This window comes from Drosophila grimshawi, unplaced genomic scaffold, assembly GCF_018153295.1.
Source record: "Drosophila grimshawi isolate 15287-2541.00 unplaced genomic scaffold, ASM1815329v1 contig_1367, whole genome shotgun sequence".
Lineage (NCBI taxonomy): Eukaryota > Metazoa > Arthropoda > Insecta > Diptera > Drosophilidae > Drosophila > Drosophila grimshawi.
Genome location: NW_025062889.1, coordinates 9,849,909 through 9,871,773, shown reverse-complemented (window position 1 = coordinate 9,871,773; position 21,865 = coordinate 9,849,909). Strand labels below are relative to the sequence as shown.

Sequence of the window (21,865 nt, the reverse complement as noted above, 5' to 3'; positions counted from 1 at the left end):
TGCCTCCATCTCAGCACTCGACCAATTTCCAAAAATGTTCGACAGTCGCAACAATGCCGTGCAACGAGCAACTAGAAACGAAAAAGTAACAAGAAAATGAACATGTCAACAGCAACCATTGAAAGCACGGGCGATTTTGCTTCAATTTTTGGGTTGCTGCCGTTTGGCTTTGGTTTTGGTTCTGGTTCAGGTTCTGATGCGGGCCCCGTTGCTGGTTGTGGTTCAGGTTCGTTTGGGGTTCAGGTTTTGGTTTTTGGTTTTTCGGGGCGCCACATTTTTAGCAACTTTGTAAATATTACAAAATTTAGGCGTCTCGCTTGGCGAGCACGCCAATGAAATATTTATGAAGCCTCTGCACATATACATATATAACACATATACGTGTGTCTCTCTGTGTGTGTGTGTGTGTGTGCATATTTGTTTTCGCAAAGCGGCGCAGTTTCGTGTAAATATATAAAGCCAGCCAAAGTCGACAGACGACGACGACGGACAGGCGACGACGACGGAGACGACGGAGGCGACGAGAGGCGACGAGAGGCGACTGACTGAGCTGAAAGTCTGATAAACAGACAATTTGGCAAAGTGGATACGTGCATGGCGCGTATAATTTTGGGCCGTACACCTGAGCCACGGCACGTGGCAAGGGGCACAAGTCGAGCCTAGACGCTAGCTAAGTGCAACAGGAGCCACAGCCATTTGGCCCGCATTTGGGGTTTCTCATCTGCCTGTGTGTATTGTTGTGTATGTGTATTGATGTGGTTAAGATGTGTTGTGTTGTTTCATTTACCTAATAACCGACGAGCTTTAATTTAAGCGTATCCACAAATTTCACAAATTCAATGCAAGATGTTGCAAATAGGTAAATAGGAATTAGGAAACCAGTTAGGCACATGTACATGTATTCTATTTTGACGTTGTCTAAAATTCAATAACACAAATTATGTTTTCTTACTGCAAACCTCAACACCCCCTACCCCTCTGACTCACTCCCTTCCCCCTCCAGCAAGCGGGCATCGCATGAGAAATGCAAACGAAATGCAGCGTCTGGTTGGAAATTTTACGATTTAATCGTCGGAAAATTTATGGCTTTCGGTGCGCACAATTTCCCAGCAGACGCGGCGTCAAATAAATAAATGGAAAAAACAACACAAACACACACAGACAAAAAAGCGCCTATAAGCTAAACTTGGCCGACAGCAGATGTAGTTGTTGTTGTTGTTGTTGCTGCTGTTGTTGTTTAAAAAAGAATGAAAAGAAAACTGGCCCAAATGCGGCCACTGGACGATTTTGGCTGCAAATTGAGATTGGGCATTCATAATTCTTGCAGGCACCACATAATAAATTCATTTACTCTGACTTGTTAGCTGTTTTTTATATTTTATATTTTTCTTACTTTGTTTTTTTTTTTTTTTCTTTGTAAGTGGCTCGACTCTTGGTCAGTCCAAGCGCTTGATTTATGTGAGAGCACAAAATTAAATTGCTGTTGGCAATTGTCAACTGACGATGACAACTTTCTATCTGAAAATAACAACAATTGTTTGAGTTCTGTCTGCTGATTGATTGGCTGATTAACTGTGATTCTTTGCCATCCAATTGCAGGTCAATGCGGGCAGCCTTTCCGAGCAGGCTGGCATGCAGCCCGGCGATGCGGTCATCAAGATCAACGACGTTGATGTCTTCAGTTTGCGCCACAAGGATGCCCAGGACATTGTGGTGCGCTCCGGCAATAACTTTGTCGTCACAGTGCAACGGTAAGTGCTTCCCCAAATTGTTGCTAATGCAATCCATTACAGCAACTATCCCTCTATATTTCTCCCTCTATCTCTCTCTCTCTCTCTCTCTCTCTCTGTATCTTTGTGCAGTGGCGGCTCTACCTGGCGTCCACATGTGACGCCAACTGGCAACCTGCCCCAGGCCAACTCACCTTATTTGCAGACAGTGACGAAAACTTCTCTGGCTCACCAGCAACAGGATAGCCAGCACATTGGCTGTGGCTACAACAACTCGGCTCGTCCATTTGTAAGTCAACTAATTTGCAATCACAAACACCCGCACACACACACACACACACACACACAGACACACGCATGGTTGGCGGAATGTGTGTGGCATACATTTGTGGGGCAACAACAATCATTTATAAAATTTTATAAACTCTCAACTGGTTGACCAAAAACTTAAAAGTTCTTGAGGCACGTTTTTACAAGCTGGCATTAGTCCGCACTCCGCCCACAATTACAACTGACACTGACGTGCTGATGACCAATGATGTTGATAGTTGGTCTCCAGGGGAAAAGCTCCTCTGATGACACATTCCCTTTAATTGTGTGTGTGTGTGTGTGTGTGTGTGTGTGGGTTTGTATGTGTGTGTGATTGTGTGTGTGTGTTTCATTGTTGTTGTCTGTGGGTTTTCATATTCATTCATTTCATTTTCGGTATGAGTAGGAACTTGTCTGTTTTCTATGAGTTGACAACATTTGCATTTATACGATGTCTGCTCCTCCGTCAGTCCCTCTGTCCCTCGATCCCTCTATCTGTCTGTCTGTTTGTCTGTCTGTCTATCTGTCAGACTGTTTGTGCGTAGTTTTGAAAAGTGTCAGAATGAGTAATGAATATGAGTGCTGGGATTATTTGCTGGCAAGAATTAATGTGCAAAGGGCTCACATTCACATTTACATGCACACACATACACACACACATATACCTATTCAAACTCACACACACGCCCACACACACACACACACACATGTGCCATGCATAATAATATCTCTGTTTGTGTTTGATATGCATACATTTGCGTACATTTTATTGTTATGAATTTGTATAATAATATTAAGTCCTGTCACAGAGCAGCTACCCAAAACATAAACAGAAATTGATTTTCTACGATTTATCTGGCAAAAATTCATTTTCACATTTTCATCTTTTCTATTTCTATTTCAATCGCGTTCTCTCTCTCTCTCTCTCTCTCTCTTTCTGTTTTGGATCTGAACCTGGACATGGACATGGACATGGACCTGGACAGGCCAACGGCGGCGGCGATGGCGGCGTGAAGAGCATCGTCAATAAACAATACAACACCCCGGTTGGCATTTACAGCGATGAATCTATTGCGGAAACACTCTCCGCCCAGGCGGAGGTTTTGGCTGGCGGTGTTCTCGGGTAAGTTATTCAATTTTCCCACCCAACACGAGCTCGACAAGCGTTGTGAACGCAACAACAGAATACCAGAAAACATCATTTGGGTTTCGCCTAACGAGTCTTAGTTGCCCTTACGCATAAAATATGAATATTTTTCGGCTGATCTGAGCAATAGCCTGCATCTAAAGCCATATCCAAGCCATCCACTGTTTTTGCTCGACTTGTGAGTCTAATTTTAAAACGGTTATGCCCTGACAATAGGGGATACAAAGATAAGAATTGTGGGGAATGTTGCGCTGTTGCCGTGACAGGCGAATGCCACAAAACTTTTACTTTAAAATTTGTTTTGCTTATTCCTGCGCTGGCTGCTGACTTCGTTTTATTGCTCCTGTGCCTCCTTTGGCAGGCAAAAAAAAAATAAAATAAAAGAAAAACAGAACAAAATAACTAGAAGGTGTCCTGCAACGACCGCACGAACGACCGCCGGGCCACCTTAGTGCCTGAGGCCGAGTGCAATTCAACCCAACGATAGAAGGTCTGTTCTATCTCTGCTTCCTTCCGCTGCTCCCAGCACTTCCCGCTGGTCGGCCAAGTGTTTTCTGTGTTTTCAGATGTGCCAGTTGTCCAGTTAGGGCTGTTTTTACAAACGCACGCGTGGGATTTGCACGCTTTCTGCACTTAATTTCTTTGGGGGCATATTTTCATGCTCTTACAGAGGCCATTTTTATTTGGCAGAGCAGTGAAGAAGATACATGTTTAACCCAATAAAATAAATATCTATTTGTTTTTGTAGGTAGTAAATATGTCCCAATATCATAGCTGCAATAGAAAGTATCCTCGAAAAGACTATTTCTTTAATGAGCAACTTTTTTGTATACCAAACACATTCTTTAATTATTTCTTTTGAAAGTAAGTGATAAAAATTCACAACTATACCAATCAATATATGGTAGGGTATATAGTCATCGGTGTGCCCATTTTGTAGTGTTTGTTTTTTTGTATTTTTTATCTTGAGCCGCCTGGGTGTGGCCAACGTGTCGTATGCGCAACAATGTTAGCCGCACTCATTTTTCACAGCATACTTTTGCGCGTGGTGTGGCTCGAATGGTCGCATCTGAAAGTATGCAACGGAAAGTGCAAAAGTGTGTTATATATCAAACTAGCCTAGTTAACAGTATCTCATGTTCAATTTCTATTTGTTCTCTTTTGCTTGCAGCGTTAACTTCAAGAAGAACGAGAAGGAATACCAGGGCGATCGCTCTGAAGTGCTGAAGTTCCTGCGCGAGGAGGAGACTGGACAGTCGACCCCAGGTAACCCACCCAACTATGAACTGGCCCGGTTGCTACTCATTCTAAACGAGGGCGCCAATCCGTTTCTATGCGACACTTTGACTGATTAGCTTAGATTAATTGATCCAAATAGACTTCATGTGGGTGGGTGGGGTGTAATATTACTCATACAGAGTGGGACGGGCTGCCAACTGATCTGGTTGCGCAGTTGCTTGTGCTTTTTGGCCTTTGGTTTATAAATAGTATTTACAGCAGCGATTACTTTTTTTAAAACACACAGCGGAGACCTTGAAAGTAGCTTGTTTTATTTGACTAAAAATATATATTGTTTGCCTCAGTCGAGCCCTTAGCTTTTTGTATTAACTTGTACATTCTTTAATATATTTGTATATTTGCTTTATCTTTTTATTTATTTTTTTTGTATACATCTGTTTTATATGCGACAAACAAAGACAAACACAAAGAAATGGACTTTCGTTTTCTTTATCTTAAATCGCATTTCTAAGGCAGCCCACACAACACATATAATATTTACCAAACAGTTTCTCAATCATCTCTATCTACTTCTTCTACAAACATACAAATAAAATTATTATATATATATATATGCATATAGTCAGTAGATATTGTATTATAATTAGTTATTAGGCAAATGCAAAGCAATCTGCAAAAGTACATACATTTCTCAATATTCAAAAACACTCTTGAATTAGGAACACTTATCAATTAGTTCAATTTGATTACTCTGTAGTTGAAAAAACAAATGTCAAATTGTATTAGGAAATGAATGTTGCTTGCATTTCCTACAACACTTTTCTCTTTATGTCTAACTCATATTTGTGTTTCGACTCTTTTCCATGCGTGTTACCCACATTTAACCCAACAACAAACAAACAAACAAACAACCAATACAAAATGGCTGCTCATCAAACACTCTTAACAGCATTCAACAACAACAACAACTATGAGCATGATGCACCCCAGCAACAACAGCATCAGCAGCAACAATACCATCAACAGCAGCAACACCAACACCAACACCAACAACAGCACCAACATCAACACCAACACTATCCCCAACAACAACAACAACAACAACATCAACTATCAAACAACAACGCCACTCGCCATGTTAGTGCGCCCATCAATACACCAAAGCCCCCAAGCACCGGCGGACTGCCAACTGGGCAAAACATTTGCACTGAATGCGAACGTCTCATTACGTAAGTGGTCCACGATGTTTCGTAACGATTAAAACGTAAAAATTTGCATTTTTATACTAACAAAAACAATAACTATAATCGTAAAAGTCACATTGTCATTAACACAAACATTAACATTAACAGTCGCAGCATTTAAAATGCTGTCGACTGGGCATTAGGGTCAATTAATTTCATACTATTGAATGGACTTAAGTTGGTAATGAGAATTGAGGGTTGATGAAGACTAGCAGTTGCTGGGGATTATTGAGATCGAGGGCTACACATAACTAGCAAAATAGCAACTCACTTGTCACTTGGCTGTGTAAACTGATTGAACTTTTGTGCTGTCAACAACAATTTCGGTGTAGAGCCGCACAGTCCGGCCAACTTCTATTGGACGCAGAGCCATGCGATTGGCGGCAACGAGCGACGCACGCCTCTGCCCCACAACCAATTTCAGTCGCCGACGCAGTTGCAGACAGGTGGCCAGGATGAGCGCATCGGCATCAATTTGCAGCAAAATACATTGGCGCCGGCGGCCACTCACAGGCCCAGCCTGCCAGTTGCAAAGCAGCAGACGCAGCAGCAGCAGTCCCAGCAACAGCAGCAGCAACAGCAGCCGGCTCAAGCTGATCCGCGCAACATTGTTATGCCCATATGCCCAGCGCTGCAGGGTCCCAACTACAAGGCGGATATGGATGCGGCTACAGTGGCATTGTCCAACGATGCTGGTGGTGTGCGGCCTTTGTCCGCCAGCGGACATCCGACATGTCAATTGTGCGGCGTGGGCATTGTGTAAGGATTTGTGTTCCATGTTCAATGATAATTCATACTCCTCTGTGTCTGCGTGTGTCTGCTTGTATGTGTGAATGTGTGTGTGTGTGTGCACGCATTTTAATTTGCTTTTATTTCGAAGTCAATTGTTTAAATTTATGCAGTGCACATGATTATTATGCAGACGCCTCCACACCTGCGACTGCAGCCAGCGCAGAGAGTCCTGCTGCATCTCCTGCTGGAGTCCAGTTGGTGTCATGGGAATATCATCATTTGTATTAATTTGTATGCCAATTTAATTGACTGCCATTGACGACTCATGAGCTTAATTCGATAATTCATTATATAGATTTAACATACATATTTATTTTCTTTTACATTCATTTATTATACCCTGTACCCTTTAAAAGCTGATAAGACAGAGGGTTGTCTGAGCGTGTGTAAATTATATGATCTGGATTTATTTGGAATATTCTCGTGTGTCTGAGTCACGTCTAGATTGTTTCAATTTATCAGTTGTACTCAAAATTTCTAAGGATACAGGGTATCTGCTTGTCGGGCCCTCTCGACTCGAACATTAATATTTATTTTTATTTAATTTATCTTTGACTAACAGGTTCGTGCTTTAAGTAACCACATAACGAGTATAAACCACATAGAACATATAATAATAATATAATTATTAATCGCCATCAATAATGTTTAAATACAATCGCCAATTCTTTATCGATTATAACTTTTCGAAACTTATTTCCAGTCGAATATAAGTTATTAAAATGTTGTCTTGTTTCTTATGTAGCGGTGTCTTTGTGCGCATCAAGGACAAGAACCTGCACGTCGAGTGCTTCAAGTGCGCCACTTGTGGCACCTCTCTGAAGAACCAGGGCTACTACAACTTCAACAATAAGCTCTACTGCGACATCCATGCCAAGCAGGCTGCCCAGCAGCATCCACCAGCTGGCACCGAAGGCTATGTGCCAGTGCCCATTCAGCCGTAAGTTTCTTATTAATTAACAATATATATAGTAACAAATAGATCGACTTTAGGTATATACTTGCTTGTTTTAGTTGAAAAATGAGTTCTTTGTTGAATTGTCCAATTGAGATGCTGGGAAATGAACAAAAAAGGGGAAATGAACATGAATATGAATATTAAAATGCAATGCAAATAAATGCATATCTTTTATCTTTTTGCCCAAAACACGTTTGACATTTCGGCGGGACAGCCAACAAAAGAGCGACACTGGCAGGGGACCAACGGAAAGGACTCCCAATATTGTTTGCTTGGGGTCCGTTCAGCTCGCTGCTGATTGTTGCATCTGCTGTGGACAGGCAAACTGACAACTGATTGCTGACGTGTCAGCGGTGAACATTTTTCTACTCTGTTACCAAAGGTATAAGAGTAAATGGGTATCTGTCCGTATGAACTCAACTCAAAATGATATTCTTAAAGCTAGTCAAAGGAATATGAAAATATTCTTAATGTTCTTGCGTTTGACACAAGTAATTTAAAAAGGATCCAACAGCAACTGTTCCAACTCTTGTTAGCATTACGATAGTGTTAGAGTATTACGTAGTCGGTCACATTCGATTTTCTTACCTGATGTTTAATGCAATTGCAGCCAAAAACTGCACATATTCGATATAAAAAGATATATGTATATATGCATATATGTGTAGAGATACGGGAGAAAGGGCGTAGTCAACAATTTGGAGCAAATAAGAGCAAAAAATGTATATTTATTCATTGGTCTGACAGGAGTTTGTGAATGGCAATTGGGCATTGGGATTTGTTTGAATTTTAACCAAATGGCACAAATCGCACTTAATTAAAGGGCTCGCACAACAGATGGCCAGGAGATGTTCTCTCTTGGGGGCAATTAAAAGGCAGCCAATTAAAGTGCACTGCACTCTAGCATTTGTTAATCATTGGCTAACCTCCTCCACTTTCCCCATTTACCTCATTTCCCAGGAACACCAAGCTGAGTGCCAGCACAATTTCATCGGCCTTGAGCTCGCATGGATACAGCACCAATGGCTACAATGGCAACTCCGCTCCGGCACCGGTAAGTAAAAGTCGCTCTCAACTTGCTAACTGTTCTGTGTACCCTGGCGTGCTAAAACAATCTTGTCAGACAGATATACACACACACACTCACACACACACACACAAATGCACAAAGTAAATGGTTTGAGCCAAGCAAGAAATGCAAAAGGGAGTGAAAAATAAAACAGCAAAAACAAAAAAACAGGAAAACCAAACCAAAATTCGAAGCTTATACAAAGACGGTCCTGAAGTTGGTGCTACATCTTCTTCTTTACAGCTCGTGCAGTTCTGCTTCGTCTTCTTGTTTTTACATCCAATTTTATCATATTGCTAGCAAAATGTTTGCATAAATTTCGTTGTATAGTAAATTTCGCTTGCGGCAGATATCCATATGCTAAAACTGTAAAAATCATTTGGCCAGAAAGAAAAATGCAATGCAATGCAGAAAGTTTCAAGGCAAGCCAAAAAGAAAAAAAAAATCCAACAAAATATCAAGCAACCAAAGGGGAAAAAAACTTTAAACGATTTCTTTTTTTTTTTTCTTTCCTTTTTCTTTTTCTTTTGATTTTGTTTTTGTTTCTGTTGTTGTTTACTCTTCTTATTCTGGCTAAAAAGTGATAAAACAATAAAATGGAAAAGTTTATGCATTTGTGTGTTACTGATGTGTTTTCACTTCTGCACAAGTGTCTCTGTGCGTCGTGCGAGTGTGTTTGTGTATATGTTTCATAATTTGCCTTTTTCTTATTATATGCATGCTATATGTATCAGTTTAATTGTGCTTACTTTTGCCATTGTGCTGTGCTTAAATTGTGCTTTATCTGCATCTGTTTTATGATACTGTGATTGAGCAATGTAGCAATGAACTACTGCAAGAGGCGATTGTTGCTTTGAATCAATGGATTGTATGTAGTATAATTATGTTGGGAGATGTATGTGCCAAAGTGGCACATCGAGCACGAGAGTTGACAATTGAAATTAGGTGCTGCATTGACCACCCACAGAACGCGAATCTTATAAATAGAAAGTCAAGCAGTTGCCACTGCAGTAATTTTGAGTTTGCGACAATTTATCTCAAATATATCTAGATATCTATCACACTTGGCTGCTGTATTGCCGTTGGTCGATTGCAATAGGCACTGGCAAACTGGCAACTGGCAGCTGACAACTTGCAACTGGCAATTGGAATCACAGCCAACTGTGGGCGCTGTTTTTTTTTTTTGGCTGCTGCCAGCACATTTCTAAATGAATGGGTAAATGGCTAAATGCTAAATATACCTTATGCCAAGCGCTGCTTTTTTTTATTCTAGATTATTTTCGTTGCATTTTTTTTTTTGTGTTTTTTTTTGTATTTGTTTTTGTTTTTATGCAAGGGCTATAAAAAACACACAGCTGCAATTGCAGACAGCCACAGCCACAGCCATAGCCACAGCCACAGACACCGCAGTGGAATCTTTTGCGAATTCGCGTTCAGTTTGCGTCTTCGACTCGTGTTCGCGGCACGCTGGCAGCAAATGCTGCAGAGTGTAGTTTCGACATCGTTAAATCGAACATAATAACAATAATAGTGTGTTATACTCCTAAAGGAGAGCAAAAGAAAACGCCCTTCGAAGTGGATTATCCCAGCCAACGAAACGAATAAGTCATTATTTATTTATGGTGTCACTTGACAGATTTTCAAAATTGAATTTCAAAGTTTTCAGCTCTTGAGTGTTGCATAACGTGACTGCTTTTTTTTATGCCAATATAAATTGTGTATTCTATTACACACACACACACGCATATATATATATAACTTACACAGTCTTTTTGGGTTAGGGGGAATGCTAACTTTAGACAATGAATTGACCTTGACCTATTAGCTATTTTTAGTGCAACTTGTCTGCATTGCTCATACGCCACGTCGCCAGCTGCAATACTTTGAACACAATTTAAAGTCACTCACAGACACAGACACTGACACCAACACACCAACACAGATAGAGCCACGCATTCGTGTCGGCCAATTCTCCACTGCATTTTAATTAACTGCCTTTATTAACTGTGCATCAATTTACATGCTTGTTCCCGCTACCCGTTCTTGTGTTGTTGCTCACATGCCTGATGGACACCCGTTTGCCCGTTTGCCTGCTCGCTCGTTCGCCCTGCCTATTAACACGCGTACGTATTAACACATTAGTCCGAGCCAATGCCAATGCAAGCGCCAGAGCCTGAGAGCAGCAGCAACAGCAACAGCATTGAGCTGCCTCTGCCACCGCCACCTTCACCCACACAGCTGTTGCAATACGAGGCCGAGGAGCTGTTGCTGCTACCGCCCCAAAGCCAAACACAAACCTCAATGGCAGCATCCACAACCCAAGTCCAAGCCCAAGCCCAACCGCAGCAGCAGCAGCTGCACCACCAACAACAACAACAACAACAACAACAACAACATAGTAAACACACACGCACAAACAGCAGTCTCTCATCAATTTCGAGTGGCTCATCGCATACATCGTCGTCGGGTGTGGGTGGCAGCGCTGCACTGAGCCCGACAAGCCTGGTGGCATCCAGCGCGTCGACTCTCTCGCTGGACACGGAAAACTCGCCGATGCATTCGCGCCAAGCCTCTGGCTCTTGCACATCGCTGGATGTGGGCGTTGCTCAGGGTCCGTTTGATAATTATACACTGTCAATGCCATCACCGCCACCACCACCGCCACCACCGCCAGCAACAGCAACAGCTACAGTATCCGCATCAGTACAGAGACCCACACATCAGAATGAGAATGACATGAACACGCAGAACAAGAGCCATAATGCGTATAATCAACTCCTCAAGCAATATTCCAACAAACTGCAGCACCACCCAAACAACACAAATTCAAACACAACAACGAAAACAACAGCAACAACAACAGCAGTCACACAAAACAGACAACAGAACAACAACACGGCCAAGCCATTTGCAGTCCAAGCCACAACAGCAACAACAACTACGGGGCAACTGCAGCCCCATGTGGCAGCGTTGACGGCAACCCTTGCTAATCAATTGAAATTTAATTCACATCAGGCAACAACAGCAACAACAGCAACTGCTGCAGATAACAGTGCCCCAAATCAGACACAGTCTGAAATAATGTCAGCCAACGTGGCCGACGAGCAGTCATCATCAGCCATTTACGGTCAAATCAACACCAGCAACTATAACACCAATAACATCTATACCAACAACAATAACAGCGATGCTGCTGCGAGCACAGTTCCGTTAATGCAGACATCATCGGCGCCTGGCTCCGATCAGCCACCGTTTGAGTATGTCACCTTGACCGGAAATGTGATACGCAGCGTGCAGCCGTCTGGTAAGGGTGCCGGTGCCAACTATCGGGTAAGTAATCCCTGACCCTGCCCCTGCCCCTGCCCCTGCCGCTGCCTCTGCCCCTGCCTGCCACCCTTGGTACACCCCGCTCGACCGCTGCAAGCGCTCAGCTTTAGGCCAGTCCAAGCTCTATTTCTAACACCAAACGTTCTGTGTGTTCATTGTTAATTGTGTTGCACGGAAACAAATCCAGATTAATACCATCACTTTGCATTTTCAATTTTCCAATTGTGCAGGTCAACCAGGGCTACGCTCGTCCCTACGGCGCCTCTCAGCCGCCAGCAGCAGCGCCCAAGTCACCGGTGTCGGTCTCGTATCCACCACAGCAGCAGCAGCAGCAGCAGCAATCACCACGCCCCGCTGGCAATCCGTACGCAACTTTGCCACGCACCAATGTTGGTCAACAAGGTAAGACGATGACGGCTGACGATGAGTCATATCAGTCTCTGTCAGAAGGTGAATGGGTTTAGTCCAGATACAACAAGAAGCATACTCATGTACTCAAGAAACTACCTACTTATGGGCGTGTGATATATACAACTTACATATACAATTATCCAAGTTTAGCAGCTTGTTCGATTTTGTTTTAGAGAGATTTGGGGGCCCAGTTGTCCAGCCACACTGGCGACTCTAGTATTAAATGTATAATTTATCTGTTGTTAAGTTAAAGATGATATCAAGTTTTTTTATTCGAATAAATTTTGCTTATAACTCAAAACCAAACCAAGACCAACTAACACCAAAAACCGTCCCCAATTTCGAAATGCCGCCTGCTTAATTAACTTAACCATCTAATTGCAATTGAAACTTTAAGTGTGTAAACAATAATTTAAGTCGATGCAAAAGTCCTTGAGTCTCTGTATATATATATGAATATGAATGGTTATCTATGTGTAGGTCGTAATGTACAAAGGTACAACAGCCTCAACAGACAACAACAACAACAACAACACCATCAGCAACAACAATACCATCAGCAGCAGCAGCAACAAAAGCAACAATATAGAAACTCATACCCAATTGGATCAAGCGATAAATATGCTACCATGCCTCATACTCAGACCCAATCCTACAACAACAACTATAGCACTTACAACAGCAACAACAACAACTATAACACTACCTACAATCGAGGTAATCCATAATTGTTGAACTTGCCTCAACAGCAGAAGCCTGCAGCAACCATCCCGCTACTGGCAACGCGTACTTTTCTCCATAACCAATTTTGATGCTCCGTTTGATTTGAGTTACTTGATTGCTGACTGACACAAAAACATTCACACACACAAACATTCTCAAACATTTGTTGCTGCCCTTAGGCTCTGTTCCTCTTAGAGGGATTGGTAAATTAATCGCTTTGCTGGTAGAACTGAAACTGGTTGCAGATGTTGAAAGTCATTTAATCGAGTTAATCACGAACAGAAAAAAAAGTCATGCAGCATTTCGTTGACAAGCCCAATTGATGATAGGTAAAGGCATTTTAAGTAAATAAGTTATAATACGCCCAGACGGGAAATTAAAACCGACAGCGACAACAACAACAACAACAACAGCAACAACGGCAACAGAACAACGGCAACCGACTTGTTGTTTTTGGTTGAGATAGTGCCTGGGAGAGGGGCCCAGAGTGTCAACATTTTCAATGCCAGTGCGATTGCATTGCTGCAGTTGCTGGCTGCCTGTTGGCAGTTTTCAGTTGGTTGTTGGCAGTGAATGCCACCCGCTTCCGGCACATTGCTGCATTGTACTGAAAGTCAAGCCAAACCCAAACGCGAACCCAAACCAAACCCAAACCGAAACCAAACAAAACCAAACGAACGTTACGTATACGTAATGTTGTAAAACGAAACAATTCGTGTACGCACGCATACATACGTAAATACGAGAATAAAATAAATGATATAAAATGTATTTCGGTTCGGCATTGCAACGTTGCAATATCTGCCGCGCCACCCACTCTACCCTCCACAGACCGCATCAGAAAACCACTTTGAGTGCAACATATATACGTATATATTGGCGGATGGAGAGGAACAGTCTCTGAGACACTGACTGCAACCATTCAGTGCACAGCCACACAAGAAAGATTCAAACTACAAATTTAAATACAGTCTAACTTCTCTCTTCAAATATTGTTGCCAACTCGGAAAAAATAATTAGAAATTTTACCGGATTGTTTTCAAATCAAATTAAAGAGACTTCTACATTCTTATAAAGACTTCCAGCAAGAGAATAATTGATAAGCTGTTGGATGCAGGGTATCTGCTCGTCAAGACAACTATTACTTTTCAAGTTAAGTAACTTTACCGAAGTTAACAATGCTTTTCCCGTTGATTTGATTTGATTCGCTGTTTTCCAAAACATATAAATTAAAACCAACAAATTGGTATACAATCCACATACTCAAAGTAATTCTGTACACACTCAGCTATATGCTAATAACTCGACACATGATAATGAACTGGTTTCCGTGTGATTATTTCTGGCACTCACTGTGCTGGTCGCCGCTTCTACAAGTCGATTGCGTACTTCACACCGATTTTAACCATTTTTCGTTGCACACACAAACACACACACTCGCACACACACACACACAGTTACATATTTGTGTATGCAAAATAATATTCATATGCTGACATATGCGAGTGTGTGTTTGTATATCAATTACGCGTTTTTATTGTTGTTGGGTTTCATAACGGAAATGAATTAACTGCAAATATGGCGAACAGCCGTTGCAACAAGTACAGCCCGAATTGATAACAATACAATTTATTATCCAATTTTTTTATGCGCTCATGCAATTAAAAATGCAATTTTTACATACCTACACATACCTACTCGTTGCCTAAAATAAAAAGTTGTATCCTTTGAGCCGCGAGGATCGACCTTTTAGGCCACAAGTGCTAACGATGCGAGCCGCACATTCGAAAACAAAAATCAATCTCCTAATCAAAGCGAGAATCACGCACAGCCGCAGCCATTATTCGAATTTTTTCTGGTCGGGGGAGGGGAGGGAGCTTTTGGGTTTGTGGTTGTTGGCTTGTTTTTTGGCGGCATGCCGCCAGCAGCAGCAGCAGCAGCAGCCAGCCAACAAAAGTGCGTCAGAGCAGCTGGCAAAAGCCGCCAAACACATAAAAACAAATCCAGTTGGCAAATCCCACAACAACGAAACACGCTTTTGTGAAGTGTGTGGATTGGTGCGCGGCGGGTTCGGGTTCGGGTGCAAAAAATGTGCTGGCAAACAAATGTTTGTACTACACACATACCAACACGCACGCACGCACAGCCCCCCCTTTCACTCCCGGCCCCACTCGGCAGACCCGCACAACAATGTAAACGAAGGCAGATAAATTACCAGTCATTATTATCCAAACAGGCTGACATCCTGTGCTTTGCTCTACCCATTGCTGCTCGTCTCTCTCTGTCTGTCTCTCCATCTGTCTCTGTCTCTGTCTATTTCTCTGCGTCTCGGATTGAAAGCGTGTCGGACGTCCATGCATCAAATGCCTCGAATTCCATAAAATTGAGGTAGTAGAGGGAAATAGAATGTCTTCCGTCTTGAGCACTGTAATTTATCGTATGCATTTTATGTTTTCTTATGACTTACATTTACTAGCCAAAAACTGCTTTAGAGCATTTATTTTTTTTTAGTTATTATTAAGAAAAGTATTGAATTTTGATCAACATTTCTGGTTTCTCTTTTGGCTTCTTTTAGGTTACGGTTACCAATATTCCTATTAAAAAGCCCCATTGTCCTTGTAGACAGAAAAGCAAAAACAATATTTCAAACAACAAATGCAAAAAGGGCAAAACTGGTGAATTTTTGGAAATATCGTTTGCTCGTACAAAAATATTTTAAAACAAATCTTAACACTGTGTTTTTTTGTCATATATATATTAACAGGAAATTTTTGAAATTATACAATATGATTTTTTTAATAAATTGCACACTGTAGTGTTGCACCAATACAAACTTATGAATATATATGTACCATATATACACATGTATTATCAATTATTTGTGTACTCGTACTCACGCTAAAACGCTTCTCGCTAACCGCATTCAAATGCGCTCTCTAAGCACACACGATATATATACAAATATATACAAGAATATGTATCAATACTAATAGGAATGGCATTCTCTGAATTCGCCCCTCGCACATCTTTGCATGCCTATATTGCCTATCTGCAAACATACATACATACATATAAATGTATATATATATATATATTTATATGTTTGTATGTATATACCAAAGAGATACTTTATGCAAGGCCTGTTGGGGCCTCTTATTATTGCCAGCAACTGCGACAGTTTCGAAACTTTTTGTTTCTGTTATTGTTTCAGTTTGTCTTCTGTCGACACTTTTTGATATGATAAAATACTTGCTATAATTTTATTTCGAATTTCTCGCCATCTTTTGTCATTTATTTTATCGTATGCGTACTCATCCGGCTCTGTTGTGTATGTGCGTTTCTGCCATTTTCAATTTCTGCAAAATTACAGCCAATATGAAATTATGCATAATAAAAAGCAATGACTACCTGTCGTCGCCATTTTGCCTCCGCACAGACGTGAGTCCCCATAAAAAATTGAAGTAAATACACACACATATATACTTATATATATGTATATAATATATATATATAGTCGTGTCTAGCACAGGCAGCGCTTGGCTGTTTGTATTTATTGTTGTTGCGCCATGAAAATGGTCTGAAAATAAGAAATGAAAAATTTATTTGCTCGAGCGCACAGCGCACAAAACATTCTGCAATTCTGTCTACTCGTCCTCGTGTCTATCGAATTTAATTTTTGCCAACCTTTAAAATATTGCCAGTGATATTTTGTTTATATTTGTGCCAAACTTTTCTCATTATGTTTTTCGAAATTCAAAAGTCTCAAATTATCGTTTCTTTCTGGCCACAATTGATTAACTTTTTAAAGTGACTTACAAGCTATAATTACCATTAATTGTCAGCAGTCTCAGCCAGTTTCCAGTTTAGTATTCGTCTGCTTACAACTATTTCACACACACAAACACATAAAACTACACACACACATAAACTCACACACACACACACACATTAAATATTTATAGTGACACTAATGGAATACAATAAAAACGTTTAGACTGTTTTGGTATTATAAAAGGAGTTGCTGCTTAACCGTTGAACTGGTTGCCCTGAACGGCTTATTGAAATTGACGTGACTGGTTGCCAGGGCCGCCACGTGTAGTTAGTTTAGCCCGGCTTGGTTTTTTGGTTGTTCTTCTTTCTTTCTTTTTTTTTTTTTGTTGTTGTTTGCGCCGCCTTTGACAACTCGTATTTGCCACCGCCACCGCCTTTGCCACCTTTGCCATCTTTACTACCGCCAACACCTTCGACTCCGCCGCCGCTTTGCACAGTGCCAACGACTAACAAGCGTATGCATTTATTTCTTTCTGCTCTTATATTTGACCCGTGCCACCGCCACGCCTCCCCTCTTTTTAAAAACTAACCAACCGCACACAAAACGCATGCGCATTTCCCCATTTCCACACTTGCCCCTCTCAGCCGCGGAGGAGGAAGGCTTGCAACCGCAGTTTGCCGAGGAATGCTGTTGCGAGGTGGACGTCGAGGTCGCCTTAGCTGCAAGTCGACGTTCGCACGGTACGAGTTTCTCGTGGCCGCCGCCACAGGATGAGGGCCATGCGGCACCCACAGCCGCCCCACTTTACATAGCACCACCTGAGACTCAGCATATGGTGGTGGCAAATCCAGTGCAGGAGGTGCCTCCCTTACCGCCGGGCAGTGCCACCTCACGGCTCGATCCACAGCCGCAAGCACAGCAGGCGCCTCAACAGCAGCCACTGCAGTGGCAGAGCTACTCGGCGCCACAGCTGACCAATCAGCCAATTAGGGAGCAGCAGCAGCAGCAGCAAATGGAGCAGGAGTCGAGCTCGGACAGCTACACGTCCACGTCGACAACGACGACGACCACCTCTGAGGAGTATCAGCGCATGTATGCCGCCCAGCTTCAGGCCTATCAGATGCAGCAGGCCTACGAGCAGTCCGGCTCCGAGTTGGACTACCAGGTGGACTATGGCAGTGGCCAGGACATGCATGAGATACCTTCCGGTAGACGAAGTGCAATGGAATGCGTGGACACGCTATCAGCGCCACTAAGCACATACAAACTCATCGATATGGTAAGGGAGGTGACACCTAGTCCCATTCCGAACGCAGAGCCGGGGGCAGCGCCTGCCGCTCGCCACGTGGCGTTCAACGATGAGCCCGAGATCAAGGAGCTGCCCCAGCTGCACACAGAGCTCGAAACGATACCTGAGTCAGCCGTTGAGGGCGAGCAGCCTGTGGCAGCCTGGGCAGACACTGATCCGGTAGACGATCGTGAGGGTCTCATCATCGAGCAGCGTTGCCAGATACTTGAAAGCGAACGCATGTTTCAGCCAACGCCGGAGATCAGCTTTGAGATAGCGCCAGTGCGTCCGCGTCCAGCGCCCTCCAAGATACCCAATCCCTCGCCCAAGGAGTGGATCAATCCCATGGTTCGGGTCCTTACCACAGCCCCAGATGTGCCCTTCCATCTGGTCGAGTGTCCGTTTCCCAAGCCCTGCGGCGATGACTTTGAGGAGTCAGCAGCTGCAGCTGCCGAGGCGGTAGCAATCGCGCCTCCAGCCCCAGCTTCCGATCCAACTCCAGCTCCTGCTCCTACTTCAGCTCGTGCTCCATCTATTGTTGCCGCTACAATGGACAATTACGCCTCTGAGCTCCTCCGCGAGTCTCCGCCCAGGAGCACAAGGTTCAGTCAGGCAATGGCAACTGCACCCGAGTTTGAGATGCGCTTTGCACCACCGGGTGCGGAGGATATACCACTGCCCGAAGAGACCGTACCCTATTTACCACCGCCCATGGACATGAAGCCCTATTTGCGCGAAGATTACCGTGCCAAGAGTCCGTTTGTGAGCGCCCTAACCACCGCACCCGAGCGTCCGTTCGAGGGTCACTTCGATAAGGACGTACCCATCCATGGGTTAGACCTGCCCACACCCAAAGAACACCTGAGCATGTGCGATGCGCTGTCAACGGCACCCGAACGCGGCTACACCCCACTGAATCCCGAGAATGCCACCCAACGCGTCGACGCGGAGCAGAAACAGAAGGAATTGAAAAAGTATGAATTTCAGGTGCTAGATCGCGAAGAGGAGCTGGGCATCAAACCGCAACCACCGGAAACTGTGCAATACTACACAACACAGACACAGCAGCAGCAGCAGCGCAAGTCCTCAGCATTTGCGGCAATGCAAGCATTCCAGCCGTCTTGTGAGCCACTTTCCTCCTCCACCAATAGCTCGAACACAGTCACGAACTCGCCACGTGCCTCCATCTCGTCTCAGTCTAGAGAGCAGACCGATCTTGAGTATCAGAAGTTCTGCAAGGCGCAGCAGCGCAATCAAAAGCGACTCGATTTCTTTCACAAAAAGGAAGAGGAGTTACAGACCCAACAAGAAACCCAAAACCAGACCCAGCTGACCCAACAGCAACAACAGCAACACTTAGAGACTAACTCAAATTCGCTAGTTACCGCTTCCAATGCGACTGCATCCTCTGACTCCTCTTCCACAGTCCAACAGTCCACCACCATCAATAGCACCACCACCAATTCCAACTCAGCTTACGTCGCCCAGGCCAGCAGCCGATCCTCCTTTTCAGCCACCACCGCCACCAACCAGACAGCTGTACATACCGCTTGTAAAATCGAGGCTCACAACCTAATCGAGGAAATTGCCGAGGAGCTCGAACACTCTGAGGTCCTATACCCACCGCCGTCTCCGCTCAGCCATCTCAAGGGCAAAGCCGTACAGTCCGGTCTGCACCGGCCCGAAACCATACCAAAGTACCAGCGCAATTGGACAGTGCTGCCAACCCAGAGTCCCATACGCACTCCGGAACCACAAGAGCTTCGCGAGAATGTCCCGCTTGCTTTCGTTGATGCTCCCAAGACCAATGCGGGTGTCGAGACCGTACACAGACCCATAGCTCAGGATTGTCGGGGTATTTCCACGGGAGTGGCTCCAGCGGCTGCCCGTGACTCGATTGCGTCTGTAGCCAAGCCAGCGGTGCAGCCGTCGGTGCCCATTATAGTTGAAGATCGGTCGGGTCCAGTAACGATGGCTTTTCAATCACTAGATGAATACGATCATGCCGATCAGTCGCAGACGCCCACAAGGCCCTACACGCCCTCCTCCTTCACGATGATCAACAAGCCGGCACCGATCATACCCTTCTACCAGACACCGGAGAAGCTCCTCTTTGACGAATGTCCAGCTACGCATGCCCGCGATTACGAGCACCTAGCTGCCTCACCCTTTCCAGATCGGGCCCGCTCTCCGGCCCCAGGACCTCCACCCAATCCACTCTCGGCCATCAGGGCGCCACGCATGAAGGAGCCGGAGTCGGCACTTCTCCCAGTTGGCGGGCAGCCACGATTGCAGGCGGGCTCTATTACCACGGGCCAGAGCTATCAGGGCCAGTTGCTGGCACACTCGGAGCTCAGCTCGCAGTCGGGAAGTCAGAGCTACACACAGCAACCAGAGACGCTCACCGAGCGCAAGATCGGCAATCTCAGTGTGCAACAGAGAGAGCAATCATCGCAGCTGCAACAGCAGCAACAGTCCCAGATGCAGAGCCAGACCAAGACACAGGTTGGCAACACACAGATCGAACGCAGGCGCAAAGTGACCGAAGAATACGAGCACACCCAGAGTGCCAAGACCATCGAGATTCGCACGGGCTCTCAATCCCAGTTGCAGTTGCAGTCGAAGTCGCAGTCACAGTCGCAGTCCCAATCTCAATCGAAATCCCAATCGCAATCCCAATCGCAGTCTCAGTCTCAGCTAAAACAATCGGAGTCAACAGAGCGCCGTCAATCGTATGGTCGCACTGGTTTTGTGGCCAATCAGACGCGTCGTTTATCTGGCCTGGAGCAGGAGGTCAGCAATCTGACCACTCAATCGCAGGCCATCAGCGCCAGGGCGTCCACATTGGGGGAGAGCAACTTTCCCCAGCTGCGCTCGCCCACCTTTGAGAGCAAGTTCCCACTCAACCCGCCGATAGCTGATGCAGTCGCACCAATCTCAACAGCAGCATCTACATTGCCGTCCGCTGCCAATAAGCTGCTAGGTCCTCCACCCGGATTCTTGCAGCAGCAGCAGCAGCAGCAGCAGCAACAACAACAGTTGCAGCAGAGGTCTGCCTTCCAGTCAACGTCATCGGTGGTGTCCGCATCTCAGCAACAGCTGCGCTCTCATGCCACCACCTCATCGCTAACATCAGCATCTGCAATTACATCTACATCTAGTGCATCATCTGCATCAGCATCAGCATCAAGGTCGGCGCAAGCCAGTTTAACCAAAGCTTCTGCTATTACTACCACGACTAATAATCAGGCCTGCAACGCATATAGGGGCACAGGAGCTATTGGCAGCTCCAAGGCCAACAATAACATTACAGCTGCGCTGGCCAATCTGCCAATTAATAATGGCCAGCGGCCAAATGCTTCAATCGCAGCTCCAACGGCGGCTAAGCCAACCGCTGCCGCTGCTACAACGCCGACTGCGTCCGCGCCAGCCTCTTTTCCGCCAAATTTAAGTGACTTAGACTCAAATGTTGATGGTTCCACAGGTGCTGGAGGCAAGGGCGGCGCATTTGGTGCCACATCGGCTCCGAAACGTGGACGCGGCATTCTCAACAAGGCCGCCGCACCCGGTGTCCGCATCCCATTGTGCAACAGCTGCAATGTGCAGATCAGGTGATAAATTGAATCAATCTGAAGTTCCCCCTACACCTTGTTGTTGTTTATATTTGCTGTTGTTGTTGATTAACCTAGCGATAAGTTGCATTGTTGAACAAAGTTACTTGCAGTTCTTAAAACACATAAAGCTCTCTGGTCAACAGCTCGCTTGTGTCTTCGAGCGATTTACAAACTGTACAGTTTGACAGGCTTTCTTGATTGAAATCTACAATAATCCAGCACTAATTCCACGCATGTTTTAC

The 21,865-nt window shown here is 44.4% G+C and overlaps 1 protein-coding gene across 29 annotated transcripts in view; it reads left to right on the top strand.

Moving 5' to 3' along the window:
- Positions 1-21,865, top strand: part of LOC6559091 (PDZ and LIM domain protein Zasp) — a 58,997-nt gene that overhangs the window by 34,499 nt on the left and 2,633 nt on the right. For 3 of the 29 annotated variants that reach the window (XM_032733994.1, XM_032733993.1, XM_032733991.2), the window contains 10 exons: positions 1,600-1,751; positions 1,863-2,019; positions 3,026-3,162; positions 4,358-4,452; positions 6,002-6,428; positions 7,207-7,401; positions 8,380-8,473; positions 11,504-11,818; positions 12,046-12,217; positions 17,366-21,620. In XM_032733994.1, coding sequence (XP_032589885.1) covers positions 1,600-1,751; positions 1,863-2,019; positions 3,026-3,162; positions 4,358-4,452; positions 6,002-6,428; positions 7,207-7,401; positions 8,380-8,473; positions 11,504-11,818; positions 12,046-12,217; positions 17,366-21,620 — 5,999 coding nt within the window. Of the gene's footprint in view, positions 1-1,599; positions 1,752-1,862; positions 2,020-3,025; positions 3,163-4,357; positions 4,453-4,883; positions 5,655-6,001; positions 6,429-7,206; positions 7,402-8,379; positions 8,474-11,503; positions 11,819-12,045; positions 12,218-12,706; positions 12,944-15,524; positions 15,787-17,365; positions 21,621-21,865 lie in introns of those variants that run through there. The other 26 variants (XM_043216345.1, XM_032734017.1, XM_032734018.2 and 23 more) reach the window with 21 other exon arrangements.